At 52.7% G+C, this 15,141-nt stretch overlaps 1 protein-coding gene across 1 annotated transcript in view; it reads left to right on the forward strand.

The window, feature by feature from the left end:
• Positions 1-15,141, forward strand: part of MYO10 (myosin X) — a 194,376-nt gene that overhangs the window by 81,831 nt on the left and 97,404 nt on the right. The window contains exon 4 of the mRNA XM_072757215.1: positions 13,733-13,920. Within this exon, the coding sequence (XP_072613316.1) occupies positions 13,733-13,920 (188 nt within the window). The remainder of the gene's footprint in view (positions 1-13,732; positions 13,921-15,141) is intronic.

Consider the following 15,141-nt stretch of genomic DNA (forward strand, 5'->3'; position numbering starts at 1 on the left):
GCAGCTCCGCTCGAGCCACAGCCTCACCCCCTGATGCTGGGGTCCTTTCCTGGGATTTCAGGTTCCTGGTGCCTGAGGCCCCACCTGTCTTTCCCCCTCTGGCGACTCTCCGAGTCGCACCACAGCCCCCAGCCTGGGCCTCCCCCCAGACCCCCCCCCGGAGCCCCCTTTCTCTGGGCTTCCCGCCACAGGGGCCGCTCCCTGGTTGCCTCTCCCGGGAGAGGGTCTGATGAGGGCCCCGAGATCCCCTCTCCTCCTACCCGTCATGGGACCAGGAGGACAAGTACCCACCCCTGTTGGGTTCCTAGAGACTCAGGGAAGGAGCCCGGCACGTGTTTGTGGGACGACGAGGGGAGACAGAGGGCGAGGTGACCTGCGGGTGGACGAGGCCTGCGCTGCCGTGGGAAGCCCCATGTGGGGGGATACGGCGGTGACGGGAGGGGCAGCAGTGACACCTCAGAGGAGTGTTCGAGCTGGCTCGGAGAGGCGGGTGGACACTGTACGTGAAGATGGAGCGATGGGAGCTGACTCGGGGTGATGGTGTCCCTGGGTTGGGGGAGTTCCTTTGCTTGCGGGTTGTGGTGTGTGTTAGGGTTGAGCCCTCCGGCGGGGCGGCCGGCTGCGGTCAGGACAGCCTCAGGCAGCGGTCCTCCACCGGGGGACTGTGCCAGGGGACGGTCGGCACCGCCCGGGGACACCCCTGGTTGCAGGGCCCAGGCCGGGGATGCTGACAGCTAGCGGGTGGGGCCAGGGGTGCCCGGGACCACGCAGCAGAGCAGGGCCTGGGCTGAGCTGTCAGCGGTGGCGAGCTGAGAGGCCGACTGGCTGGGCACGTGCCCGCACCCCGCACCCCGCAACCGCGGCCAGACTGGGTTCGCAGCGGCGTCGGCCGGGCGGGAGAGAGCACAGCACCTTTGTTAAGGGTTTTGGGGAGAGGATTTCCCGGAGGTAGAACTTAGACGTTGGTAGGGGTGGAGTGCACGGACCGCAGAGGGCAGGTGGCACAGAGCGCGTGGGGTCTAGCCGGGGCACAGGGGTCGGGAGGAAGGGGGGGTTGCTGGGGGATGGTGGGCGGCTCTGGTGGCCACCAGTCTCGGGAAGCCCTAATGGCCGTGAGGCCCCGGGCCGCGGTCCGGGCAGCTCCTCCGGGAGGGGATGCTGGGGCCGGAGCTGCTTCGGGATTCCCGTCTTGCTGTACCCTCAGAGCCTGGGGGGGTTCTATGTTGTTGGGGGCCCTGCACGTGCACACGGTGGGGACAGGACAGCGGGGCTTCCACTGTGGAGAGCGCAGGCCCCGTGTCCTCCCCACAGCCCGTGCTGTGGCAGGGTGGTCGTCCTCCGCTGGGGGACACGCAGGGTCTCCATCCTGGGCTGTCACGCACTGGGGCAGGTGCGCGGAGGGCCGTGGACTGGACCCCGGGAGGCCGTGCTCTGGTTGTGGGGTCGGGTCCCAGGGAGGCCGCGCTCTGCTCCGCCAGGACCCTGGCTCCTTTGCTGGTCCTGCCGCAGGGTGGAGATGAGCAGCAAAAGACCCACTTGGAGAAGCGGCCCCACTAAAGACACACGCTGATATCAGCGCCCGCGATTCTTCACAGCTAGCGTATTTTTTTTAAAGATTTTATTATTTATTCATGAGAGATGCAGAGAGAGGCAGAGACCCAGGCAGAGGGAGAAGCCCTCCCTGAGGGGAGCCGACATGGGACTCGATCCCGGGTCTCCAGGATCACACCCTGGGCCGAAGGCAGACGCCAAAGCGCTGAGCCACCCAGGGCTTCCCCGCAGCTAGCGTAGTTTTAGGTTGTTTCAAAAACAACCTCCCTGGGCTGGTGGCCTTGCACCCCGAGTCTGTAAGCGTGCGGGACGATGTTCCCGAGTGACCCGGGAAGCCTTCTCCTTCCTGCGGAGTGATGTGTTGCCAGCGGCCAGCGAGACACCCGCTCGCGGAGCAGACAGGTGAGCCGCGTTCACCCGCGTGTCCTGGGCCGCCCTCCGGGGAGGCCCGGCCTAGGTGGCCGTGACTGCTCCACGCGCAAATCTAACTCTGAGGGGAGTTTTCCCAGAGTAGACTGTCTCTGGATTCCTTGCCGGCCCCTTCAGAAGCCGGTGTCAGGTAGCCGCGTGCCTCTCGGATGCCGGGATGGCCCGGGCGCTGGCGGTTAGCAGCCTCCGCGTGCGCCTCGTGTGGGGAACAGCTGAAGGCTGTGTGGTTTGTCGGGGCCTTTTTTTCACATGAAATCAAGACTGGTGTTGCCAAAAGATGATTGTAACCATCTGTCTGACTATATGTATTTTTAAACTTCACCAAACATTCATACTCTTGAGCGGCCACTTCCACATCAGCACATGATGGTGGCAATTAGGGACGTTATTTTTACGATTTTTTTCTTCCATTCCTGTCTCTTTTGGGTCTCTTTTTGGGTCCGATTCCTTTCAACAAGGAGGAAATTTTAGACAGAAGTTTACTCAAATTAAATGGAAACATCACTTGTAAGTTTAAGAGCTTGTCTTCAGCAACAACTTGACTTACCTGTTGTAATCTAGTTTTCATCAAACTTGAATGCTTAACAATCTTGTTCATTGTTCAAAAATGTTTTAAATTGTTTAACTGGATAACAACAGCAGTTTCTCTTATATAGAAGGTACTGGACACAGAGCACTAGAACACAGTGGAAACGTGAATTTATCTGGTAGATCTGTGGTCAAATCATGTGCCCCCAGTATATCTACGTTGATACAGCCCTACCTGTGTGCCAGGCTGGGTGCTAAGCTCTAAGGCTGCAAAATTACTCTTGTTCAGGGTAGTTATTTCTTGGAAGATTGGATAAATGAAGGACGTTGCACCTCCAAGACTTCACAGTTCACTGGTGAAGACACATAGGCCAACCATTGACAACTGCCCAGGGTGACACTGAGTGTGATAAAAGTACTTGGAACATAATGAATGGGCATCCAAAGGAGGAAAAAAAGGAAGAGGTCAGACCACGATTACCAGCAGAAGCACGAGTCCTGCTGAGTTTTGAAGTATTCATAGGGGACTTTGGCCACGAGGGAGGCTGGCCTATCTCTAGCAGAAGATCAGCGTGTTTAAAGACGTGAACTGGTACGGCACATTCATCCAGCTGTAGGACATTCCAGATGCTGAAATGTCGCATGCAGCCATCTGGCAAGGTGGTCAAGAGCAGGTGAGGAAGGGCTCTGTGTACAAGTGCACAAGTTCGAATATACTTGTGAAGGCTGCATGCAACAGCTTGAACATGAGTTCCCGGAAAACTCGCTCTGGCTGCAGGGTGAGGGATGAGTTCAGCAGACATCCAGTCTAGGACCAGCGAGCAGAATGGGAAATGATAGGGTTCCAAACCAATCCTGGGGGGAGTTTGAGTAGGAAGGACACTGAGAGGAAGATTGTAGGGTTTGTGGGGGCAAGTAGGCTGAATTTCTATAGGATGACTCCCAGATTTCTGGATTAACCCTTTGGGTTGACCATGGTGCATTTATCAAGATGCCACTAAGTGAAGGGAGCCTGGGTGGCTTGGTTGGTTAAGTGTCTGATTCTTTGGCTCAGGTCACGACTTCAGGGTTGTGAGATAGAGCCCCGTGTCAGGCTTCACGCTCAACGTGCAGTTGGCTTGAGATTCTCTCTCTCCCTCTGCCCTTCCCCTGACTCACGTGTATGTGCTTGCTTGCACTCTCCCTCTCAGTAAATAGATAACAACTTTTTTTTTTTTAAAGGTGTCACTAAGTAAAAAGAAACAGGTGTGTTGGGGAGCTCAGCCTTGTCCATGTGAGTCAGAGCTAAGGGTCATCCAGGTGGAGATGTCCAGTGGGCCATTGAGCGTATGGACCTGTGATTTAAAACTGAAGCTGCGTTCAAGATAAGGATAACTGCTGTTGGTAGTTCAGGTGATCAAGAGGGAAGGAAAGAAGAGAATGGTGGATGGGAGATGTATTCACGATCGCATGGGGAAAAGCAGTTGTGGTTTTCATTTTCCCTAACGAAAACAATACACACCTCTGGGTTATGTAGTATTTGCACGTAGCAATCATGTGGGTGGACAGAGGGCGTGTGTTTATGACTGATCACAATCTTAGGCCCAGAGGGGGTTAAGTCATGTTCCAGGGAAGGTGGCTCTGGGCTGAGGAGCCTTTGGGTTCCGATGACCAAACCTTGTATAGACTGTTGGTTCCCATGGTTGAATACTGTCTTCCTAATGGTAGCACAGATCCCTCGGTGTCTCGGAACAGAGTACGCCTGAGGCCACTGGGTCACCTTTCTTTTTCTGAGTTCTACCTGTTCCTTGTGCTGGGGATGAGATATTACAAGGCATTCCACCCAATTCAAGATTTTTGAAAATCTTGAATTGGTAGACTTTGGGTTGAAGAAATGCAGTGAGTTTCTTCCAGCATTTTTAAGCAATATGTACTGCAGCTGTTCCAGATGATTAAAATGGGCAAGGAAATGTATTTTTTGGTGAGTTATGTGGAACTTTTCTGACTAGGAAGATTTGTTATGTGCTTCAAAATAGAGCATTCTTTCTATTTCTGAAAAGCCATGAAAATGACCAAGCTATTTATCCCGGTGGAAGTTGGAATCCAGTATGAGGAGACCGGTACCTGGTCCCACCCTGTTTCAGAGCTTCACGTGTCCGGAGTCTGAAAGGGCATGGCATCGTCCTGGCCATTTCTGGAGCCGTAGTCATACCTTTTTATAGAGGGATAAATGGTGAGACGTAACAAATGTGTCTCACAGCTCTTGGGATTTCTTACCACATGTGATCTGTGTTTCACCGGGTAGTTAAGAGGGTCAAAGAAGAGCCTGGTTGTAGATTAACTGGCCAGTCACCATTTTTATTTCTATTTCTATTTGAACTTCACTTACTCAATGCATCTCTTATCCGTGCAGCCTTTGTTTTGGTGATAAAATAACCCATGCAGAGCGGGATGTGTACGGTAGTGGGGGAAAGATAAGATGCCCTTGGCCGTGGGCAGTCCCGGTGGCGCAGCGGTTTAGCGCCACCTGCAGCCCAGGGTGGGATCCTGGAGACCCGGGATCGAGTCCCACGTCATCGGGCTCCCTGGACGGAGCCTGCTTCTCCCTCTGCCTGTGTCTCTGCCTCTCTCTCTCTCTCTGTGTGTGTCTCTCATGAATAAATAAATAAAATCTTTAAAAAAAAAAAAAAAAAAGATGGCCTTGGCCGTAATTATTTATATTGCTGATAGACCTCTAAGACTTCACCTAATTTGTCGTCCTTTGAATAAGCTCTTAAGAACTACTGCTCTTTTTATTTTTTAAAGATTTTATTATTTATTCATGAGAGACAGAGAGAGAGGCAGAGACACAGGCAGAGGGAGAAGCAGGCTCCCCCCAGGGAACCTGATGTGGGACTCGATCCTGGGTCTCCAGGGTCACACCCTGGGCTGAAGGCAGGCACTAAACCGCTGAGCCACCTGGGGATCCCAAGAACTACTGCTCTTGTTGCCACGTTGTCTTGTGCTTCTGTTTTGTGGAGGTTCAGAAGGGCCACTTGGCACGAACATGGGCAGGAACAACAAAAACTCAGTAACCGAAGCCCTCGCGCCCCCGCCCGCACAGCTTCTGTAGCCGTAGAGATAATTCATTAGGAGTCAGGTGACTGTCTCCCCTTTTGGGAGCCACTCAGACTCTCTTCTCTCATATCCCAGGTGGGGGGACCCCGAAGGTGGGGGACTCTGTTGGAGGGTCAGGAGTTCGTGTGTCACGCAGGGAGCTTGGATTGAACATGCCCGTCTGCTTTGGGAAATCTCAGTGAAGCCAGGGCAGGAGGTGGACGGGAAGGAGATGGACCCTGGGGTTTGTTGAAAGACTTACGCACGAGGTGTGGAGGGATTGGGCCTGGGTAGGGAGCTGGACGCAGTCTGCAGGGGTTCCCGTCCTGTACATGGGCAAGCAGCGGAGGTGGCCACCACACACCCGCAGTAGGGCACGCCGGGGACCCGGTTCCTGCCTTTGATCTCACTCCCAGGCTCTGTGACTGCAGGGGCAGCATGTAGCCGTCCCTTCCTGTGTCAGAGGAGACCCAGCCGTGGCCTGTGGCCTGCCCACATCTCAAGGATGTGTTGGAGCAAATGAGGGCTGTGAAGACGTGTCTACGTGGGTGGGGCTGTCCTCTGTGTTCCACAACCATGAAATTGTTGCTTTGGAAACATGTAGGCTTGTCATTTAAAATCTGGTGACAAGGGCAGCCCAGGTTTAGCACTGCCCTGGGTCCAGGGCATGATCCTGGAGACCCGGGATCGGGTCCCACGTCAGGCTCCCTGCGTGGAGCCTGCTTCTCCCTCTGCCTGTGTCTCTGCCTCTCTGTGTCTCTCATGAATAAATAAATAAAATCTTTAAAAATAAATAAATAAATAAAATATGGTGACAAGACTTTTAAGAAATGGCTGAGTCCATTAGTGAGAAGGTGAAATAGTAAAACTTGGGCATGCATGTTGGACAAGCCTGGTTAACCTCCGGTACTAAATGGAGGTACTTAGATTGGACAGGCGTTTTTAAAAATTATTTTTTTTAAGTTTTTACTTAAATTCAAGGTATGCAAGAGGCATTTTTAACTCTGAATGGCACAAAATTGCCCGTAATCTTAAAAAATAAAAATAAGGACACCTGGCTGGTGCAGTCGGGTTAAGCATCTGACTCTTGGTGTTGGCTCTGGTCATGATGTCAGGGTCCGGGGATCCGGCCCTGTGTCGAGCTCTGCCTTCAGTGTGTGGAGTCTGCTTCTCTCTCCAGTGCCTCTGCTTCTCCCCCTTGTGTTCTCTCTCTAAAATAAATAAATCTTAAAAAAAAATAATGAAAGAGCTTTAAAAAATAAAAAATTGGCTTCTCTATGTATGCGAGCCAGACACACATTTTTATATATTTCTTCTTCTTCTTTTTTCTTCTTCTTTTTTCTTCTTCCTTCTTCTTTCTTCCTCTTCTCTTTTCAGATTGAGTTTGATTCAAATTAGGCCTAGTCGTTTGCTGGTATGTGGGAGTCCAGCTGTTGAATTCACTATCAGCCACCACCTATGTACTTATTAGTATTTGAGCTCTGATGAGATTACTTCATCCCCGAAAGTCTAAATGCCTTTTGTCCTCTCCCTTACTAAACAGTCTGTAATTTGTTGCCAGGATATTTTTGTTTCTCAATTTGGGTTAAAATTGTCTGAAAATGGAGTATGAAGCTTCTTGTTATTTACCCTTAATTCTGTGCTTGTTTTCAGAGCTTTCCTTGATCTTACAAAAAAGAGATTTATGTATTCTATCAGTACCAAGATTCTCAATATATTTTTTTAAGATTTTATTTATTCCTAGAGACACACAGAGAGGCAGAGACACAGGCAGAGGGAGAAGCAGGCTCCCTGTGGGGAGCCCGATGCAGGATTCGATCCTGGAACCAGGGATCACTCCCTTGGCCGAAGGCAGATGCTCAACCACTGAGCCACCCGAGTGTTCCACAATATTAAGCTTTTAAGCTTTTAAAATGTTTGTCATCAAACACACACAAACTTTTGTCATCCTAACCATTTTAAAGTGTATACTTTGGTAGCGTAGTGTACATTCACACTGTTGTGGATCTTTTAGAACACTTAAATCTTCAGAACTAGAACTCTGTGCCCGTTAAGCAACTCCCCAGGGCGCCTGGACGGCTCATTCAGTTGAGCGTCTTGGTCTTGGTTTTGGCTCATGGGTCGTGGGATCAAGCCCCGTGTCCGCTCTGTGTTCAGCCAGGAGTCAGCTTGAGGATTCTCTCCTTCTGCCCCTCCCCTCATTTGCGTGTGCACTTTCTCTCTCTAAAAATTAATCTTTCAGAAGAAAAAAAATTAAAAACAAGTGCCCCATCCCCACTCATGCCAGCCCGCGGCAACTGCCATTCCACTTTTCTTCTACCACTTTGACTGCTCTCGGTCCTTCATTTCAGCAGAATCCTACACTGTTGTCCCTTGGGGCTGGGGCTGGTTTCTTTCACTTAGCATAATGTCCTTAGGGCTCAGCCACGTTGTGTGTGTCAGAATTTCCTTCCTTTTTAAGGCTGAACAACACGCCACTGCATGTGCATTTACTACAGTTTGCTTATCCGTTCTTGCATTGGTGGACACGTGGGTTGCTAACGCCTTTTAGCTATTGTGTGATATTCTTTTATAGGCCCCGGAGAATGTCAAGTTTGAAAAGCCATTCTTCACTCAGTAGGAATACAGCAAAGAAAATAAAGTGCTTGGAGAACATTGATTTAAGGAAAACCTTGAACAGATTCAAGACCTGTTATAGGGCGCCTGGGTGGTTTAGTCGGTTAGGCGTCTGCCTTCGGCCTGGGTCGTGATCCCGCAGTCCTGGGATGGTCTCGCATCAGGCTCCCTGCTCCTCGGGCGTCTGCTTCTCCCTCTGCCCCTCACTCGTGCTCTGCTCTCTCACGCTCTCTCATTCTCTGTGTGTCTCTCAAATAAATAAAATATTTAAAATTAAAAAAAAACAAGACCTGTTAATCTGCTTAGTGTATTTAATATGGTTTAAACTGTAGGGACTTTCTTTCTCTCTCTTTCTTTCTTTCTTTCTTTCTTTCTTTCTTTCTTTCTCTCTCTCTCTCTCTCTCTCTCTCTCTCTTTCTTTCCTTCTTTCCTTTCCTTCCTTCTTTTCTTTCTTTCTCTTCTTTCTTTCTTTTCTTTCTATTTTAGAAGCCTCTACCTCTACCCCAGAGTGGAAAGGACCCCAACAGGAGTACCTGCCTTCTTAGAGTCACATCAGAATATAGCCATATACCACTGAATGCCCCATCTCTCAAAATCCGGTGCGGCTCTTTTATACTTCAGTGCTCTCTCTGCACCCAGCAAGGGTCCTGAGCATTGTGTACACAGAGGACTTCAGCTCGTCGTCTGGTGTAGAGATGCAGACGTGCTCAGGGGGTGCGAAAAGCTGTCCCGTGGCTGACGGCAGGCAGCTCCTACCCTCCTATAATGGTGAAGGTGTGAAGCAGTTGAAATGCAGATCACTTGCAACTTAGGTCTTCATCTCATGTGTTATGTGGTGTGGGCAACGCGAAGTAAAGTAGAAGCCTGGCTTGGTATCTCCCATTAACCCCACAGCAAAGCGGCCTCTTATCCGCAGGTTCTTCTGGCACCTTCAGCCATTCCTCCAACGCAGCAGTCTCAGAAGGAGAAGCCTTCGTCCTTTTATTCCACAGGTCAAAGCCACCGCAAATGGCGCCACTGGGGTGCCTGGCAAGGTGGACAAGCTGCATTTGGAGGAGCATTTGGGAGCTCAGGGTCTGGGGTAGGTGTTAGTGGAGAGAAGACCGTGTCCACCCCCTCAGGGTGGGCATCATTGTCATAGGCTGAGAGACTGAAGAAGACCAAAAATTGGGCCCCTGGGTAGCTCAGGGGGTGACCCCGGGGTCATGGGATCGAGTCCTGCACTGGGCTCCCTGCAGGGAGCCTGCTTCTCCCTCTGCCTGTGTCTCCACCTCTCTCTCTCTCTCTGGGTCTCTCATAAGTTAATAAATAACATCTTAAAAAAAAGACCAAAAATCGTTGAAAGAGTAAATTTAGGTACACTACCCTGGGTTTGACGGGCTCGTGTTGTCCATTTCCCGTTTTCCATCAAAATGGGGAAAGTCGGGCTTTCTTGCATAACGTGGGGAAGGTCTGTTTTTAGTGATATATATATGGATATTATATGGATATTATATGGAAATTTATATTTATTTATATGGATATTTTTATGGATATTTATATGGGTCCTCTCTTGACAACGTACGAGGGACCACGCGTTCGTCACGGCAGCCAGCTAGGCTGAAAGTCGAGGAATGAATTCTCAGCCTCCTGCTGTGGAGCCACGCGAAGGTCACTGTTGCTGTAGGAAGAGCGGCGACCGCCAGAGCCGTGGCGGTCATTGGGCATGAAGAGTGTCGTCCAGCTGCCCCCGCGTGGCATGCTGGCTTCCCCTCGAATTCTGGGCCTCTCGGGGTTCTTGCTGGGAGTGTCGTGCTTGGCAGCACACCTGGTTCTCTTCCCTGCTGAGGTCAGGGTGGTGACTCGCCCGCGGAGGCACCTGGACAGGTGTTGGGAAGGCTCCTCGGAGCCGCTGGTGCCGTGGGACCTCCACGTGGGGCCAGCTCTGCGGGCACGACTGTGGCGCGGGCTCAGGGGGCCCGGCAGGTGCCACGGGCGGTGCTGCAGCTGCCCCCACGCTGGACGCCCGCTGTTGGGCATCTGGCTGCCGCCTCCCCGGGCCTGCTGGCAGCAAGCAGGGCCCCTGCGCGCCCCCGCCACACTGTCGTCCTGGCACCTCGTCCGCCACTTCCCCGGCCACTGCGCGTCACTTCAGGCAGGCCGAAGATCCATTTTGGACACTGTGGCCTCGACTTTGCCAACAGGCTCTGAATGCCCTCGGATTTCCCACCCCCGTGTAGATAGCGTGCAGGACGCATGACCCCCTGAGCCACGCGGGGCGACCAGTGGGGTTGCCCAGCCCAGACGGGGGTAGCCTGCCTATGCGGTTTTCACCAAAATCATCGCTTTCAAAGTCAAGGTTTGTGGAAAGCCTGATAGTGTTTATGAGTCAATCGATACTTTTTTAAAAGAAAGGCTCATCTCCCAAAATTTTATTTTATTTTATTTATTTTTTCTCTCCCCAAATTTTATAACAACGACACAAACGTGTTATGACAAGATGCTCAAAATTGTCAAGACATGCACTGGGCATGTCATTTTTTAATTTTGTTTTTTTGGTTTTTTGTTTTTTTTTTTCTTCTTGACTTTAAGTAGGCTCCACACCTAACCGGGGGCTTGAACTCACAGCTCTGAGGTCAAGAGTTGCATGCTCTCCTGACTGAGCCAGCCAGGTGCTCTGGGACTTATCCTTTTTTTTTTTTTTTAAGTGCATTAATCATGGGTTAATATCCTAATATTAATTTAATCTGATACTCAGCTTGATACCATGTGGCTCTTACATTTTATTTGTAACCGAGAAAGAAGATTGCAGTGCGCCTACCTGGCTGTTTTAAGAGAGAAGGCATTGTCTTGATTTCTGCCAAAGTAGGAAGAAAGTAAGAACCCATTTCAACAGAAAATGACCAGCTTTGGTATTTCTAGAATAAAAATAAAAATCAGGGCAGCTAGCTGGCTCAGTCAGAAGAGCAGGCGATTCTTGGTCTTGGGGTCATGAGTTCGAGTCCCATGATGGGTATGGAAATCACTTAAACTTTTTTAAAAATCCTTAAAACAATAATCATACGGCTACCAATCCTCTGCCAAAAGGTAGCAACAGGTCTGAGAGTTTAGACAAAGTTGTGGCAGGTGCAGCCCCCCACGCCCCAGCACTGCCCGCCTGCCTCGCCCCTGCAAACAGCTGACATAAAGGAAGGCCGGGCACCCAAGGTCAGAGCGTGGGTGGGGGACGCCCCCCGGGAGTTGAGTGGCTCTCGGTCGTCCTTCAGAAGTGGGACCGATTCCTTCCGCAGAGGATGAGCAGTTTCCATCTTCCTTCATGGCCACAGCTCTGCCACGGTGCCCGGCTGGGGGAGTGGGGCTTCTGAGGGTTGAGCTTTCCCAGGACCTGCACTGTCACCCAGTAACCCGCTGGATCTTTTCCTGTCGTTTCTTCAAACTGAGGTGAAATGATTGCAACAGAGAACCCCCCACAGGAAAGGGTCCAGTCGGTGTGTGCTTCACCCACGTGGGGTGCAGCCGGCACCCAGGTCCAGATCCAGAGTGTCTCCATCACCCTGCGTGGAAACCCTGTAGGCCCCCAGCAGCCCCCCATCCACCTCCCCCTGCCTGGAGTCCCTGCCACCCGTCCGTGTGTCCGTGCGTATTTCTCTTTTCAGACACATGGACTTTGGTGTCTGGCTTCCTGACCTCAGGGTCGTGTCCTCGGAGTCCCCCCACCCCCCCGGCAGCACGTGTCGGCGCCGCGTTCCTCCGGCGGCTCAGGAGTGCCCCCCTGTGTGGACACACCCTGTCTCATCTACCCCTGCCCATCGGATACTCGGCGTTTGGGTTGTTTCCCCCCAGGCTCGCGTGATACGCCGTCCTGGGGGCACTGCTTGAACTCTTGGTTACAGACCTGGGACTGGAACCGTTGGTCATACGGTGATAACTCGTGTATGTTTTTAACCTTTTTGGTTCAAACTGTTGTTTTTTTTTTTTTTTAAATATGTTATTTATTTATTCATGAGACACACAGAGGCAGAGATACAGGCAGAGGGAGATGCAGCTCCCCACGGGGCGCTGATGTGGGACTCGATCCTGGGACACGGGGTCACGCCCTGGGCCAAAGCAGGTGCCCCACTGCTGGGCCCCCCGGCATCCCGGTGCAGACTGTTTCTCAAGGGTACCACAAAGCGCCCTACCTTTGACGACGGGTCCATGCAGCACATGGCCCTGGCGGGCACGGCCGCGGGAGGCTCGGCTGCCGGCGGCACGTTTGACCTTTCCGGCGCTGCCCACTTCCCTCGCCCCGTGCGGCCCTGCGGTGCCAAGGAAGCTGGGAGCCTATAGCTGGGCTGCCCTGCCCACATCCCGCCTCCACCCCTGCCCGGCTCCAGCGGCCCTGTGCCCGCTGCCCAGCCTGGAGGCTCCCCAGCTCTCATAGGTGTTAAGGGGTCAGGCCGCCCGCCGTGGTCTGCTCGGGAGGTCAAGACAGGCTGCGGCTGTCGGGGCGCCTGATGCAGAGAGGGGCTTTCGCCGGGTCCTGGAGGCCCGAGGCCGGGTGTCGGCAGGGATGGCCGCCCTGGAGGCTCCTGGCCTGGCTGTGTCCTCAGGCAGCCTTCACCTGTGCGCACACCTGTCCCTCATTTCTTGGAGCTCCGCCTCTTCTAAATGGATCCTCGCCAGCTTGGGTGCGGGCCCACCCGAGCAGACTGATTCTAATGTATTCATCTCCTGGGCGCCTGGGTGCTCAGTTGGTGAAGCATCTGTCTTTGGCCCAGGTCATGGTCTCGGGGTCCTGGGATCGAGCCCCACATCGGGCTCCCAGCTCAGCGAGGAGCCTGCTTCTCCCTCTCCCTCGGCTACTCCCCCTACTTGTGCATGCACTCTTTCTCTCTCTCTCTCTCTCTCTCTCTCAAATAAATAAAATCCTTAAAAAAGATGTTAAGGTTAAATAAACACGATCTAGTATGTGCCATTTGACTGTTTCCACGTGTACGATCCGGTGCACTCAGTACGTTTGCAGTGCTGCGTAGCTGTGACCACGGTGCATCTCTAGAGCCTTCTGACCATCCAAGCAGAAACTCCCGGTCTGTCCGACGGGGACTGTCCGTCCCTCTCCCCCCCGCCACCCCACCCCCCAGCCCCTGGTGTTGCGCCAGTTCTTCCTTTAATCCTGCCATTTCCCGAGCCACCTGGCGGGGAGCGGACAGTCCTCGGTGCTTGGCGTGGGCTGAGGTCACCGGGGTGGGGACTGGGGCCTGGGCTGCTTCCCCGTCCCTCTCTGGCTTAGCTTTCCCCGCGAGTCCTCTTTGAAATGACTCCATTGCTTGGTGCAGGATGACAAGATTTTGTACCAAAACGGCCCAGGTAAAATGTCTGCGGAGGGGTGGGGGCGTCCCTCACATGCACCCAGGTGGATGCTGTTAGAACTCCAGGCGGGCGGCTCTGGGGGTGGGCAGGCCCTCCGCCTTCTGGAGCCCCTTCCAGACTCTTCTGTCCGCGCCCCCGCTGCCTGCCGGTGCCGTGCATGTGTGACCCGCTCTCCTTCTTCTCCCGCCCCGTGTGCTCGCAGACCTACATCGGCTCCATCCTTGCCTCCGTGAACCCCTACAAGACCGTCGCCGGCCTGTACGAGCCTGCCACCGTGGAGCGCTACAGCAGGTGCCACCTGGGGGAGCTCCCCCCCCACGTCTTCGCCGTCGCCAACGAGTGTTACCGATGCCTGTGGAAGCGGCACGACAACCAGTGCGTCCTCATCAGGTAACCGGTCCGCGCTGAGGCTGGCAGAGGGCTGGGAGGGGGCCATGTGGGGCGCGGGCGTGCACAACCCGGCCGCGTGGGGCCCCAACCGGCCAGCCCCCAGGACACGACACCTGCCGAGAAGGAAATGAGCACGGTCGGGGTTTTTTGTTTGTTTTTTTAATTGGAGTTCAATTTGCCAGCATACAGCATATCACCCAGTGCTCATCCCGTCAAGAGAACGGTTTTTAATAAGCACCTGGATTTCTCGGGTGGAGTTTTAGTTTGAATAGCCTGATACCCACAGCTTTCAAAGACCCAAGCCCACTGAGGAAAAAAGCAGGATGTACCACATTTGTTGACTCTTGGCCTCACGGAATAATCACTCCATTTTTCTTATTTGTCTTGATTATTCTTTGGTTTATTCCATTGTGGCGTTGGTCCTTCCGGGGATTAAGGAAAATGTGTAGTTCCTTCAAATTTGAAGTGTCACGTATATTCTAGAGCGAGAATGCTCGTATCTTTGAGCAAGAGGTTTTTCTCTCATTCAATAAGGTCACATAGAATTTCCCAAACTGAAGCATTCTAATGATTTTGACTTGGGCGTTCCTGACGTTAGCTACAGAATCAGCGACAGAAAAGGGACGCTCACCACGTGGGCGCCAAGGGAACGCTGGAAGCACGTGTTTATTTCGATCTTTCTGGCAAAAGACGAGGGTCTTGACATCTCTGTTCCAGTGAACTTGTACTTTTATCAAATTAAACTACCAAGGGGGGCACCTGGGTGGCTGGGTCGGCGAAGCGTCTGCCTTCCACTCAGGTCATGATCTCAGGTCCCGGGATCGAGTTCCGCGTCAGGCTCCCTGCTCAGCGGGGCTCTGCTTGTCCTTCTCCCTCTCTGTTCCCTCTGCCCCTTACCCCGCTCATGTCCTCTCTCCCTCTTTCAAATAAATAAGCAAATTCTTCAAAATAAAATGAAGTACCAGAAGGGGCATCTGGGTGGCTCAGCCGGTTGAGCATCTGACTCTTGATTTCAGCTCAGGGTCCTGGGATGGAGGCCATCATCGGGCTCTGTGGTCAGCGGGGAGGCTGCTTGGGATTCTTTTCTGCTTCTCCCCCAACTTGTATGTGCTCTCGCTCACGCGCTCGCTTTCACTCTCATTGTCTCTCTTAAATAAATTTTTAAAAGAAAAATACCAGGAAACCCACTGTCAAAACCCATCCCTAGGAATCATCTAAAAC

This window comes from Vulpes vulpes, chromosome 4 (assembly GCF_048418805.1).
Source record: "Vulpes vulpes isolate BD-2025 chromosome 4, VulVul3, whole genome shotgun sequence".
Classification (NCBI taxonomy): domain Eukaryota; kingdom Metazoa; phylum Chordata; class Mammalia; order Carnivora; family Canidae; genus Vulpes; species Vulpes vulpes.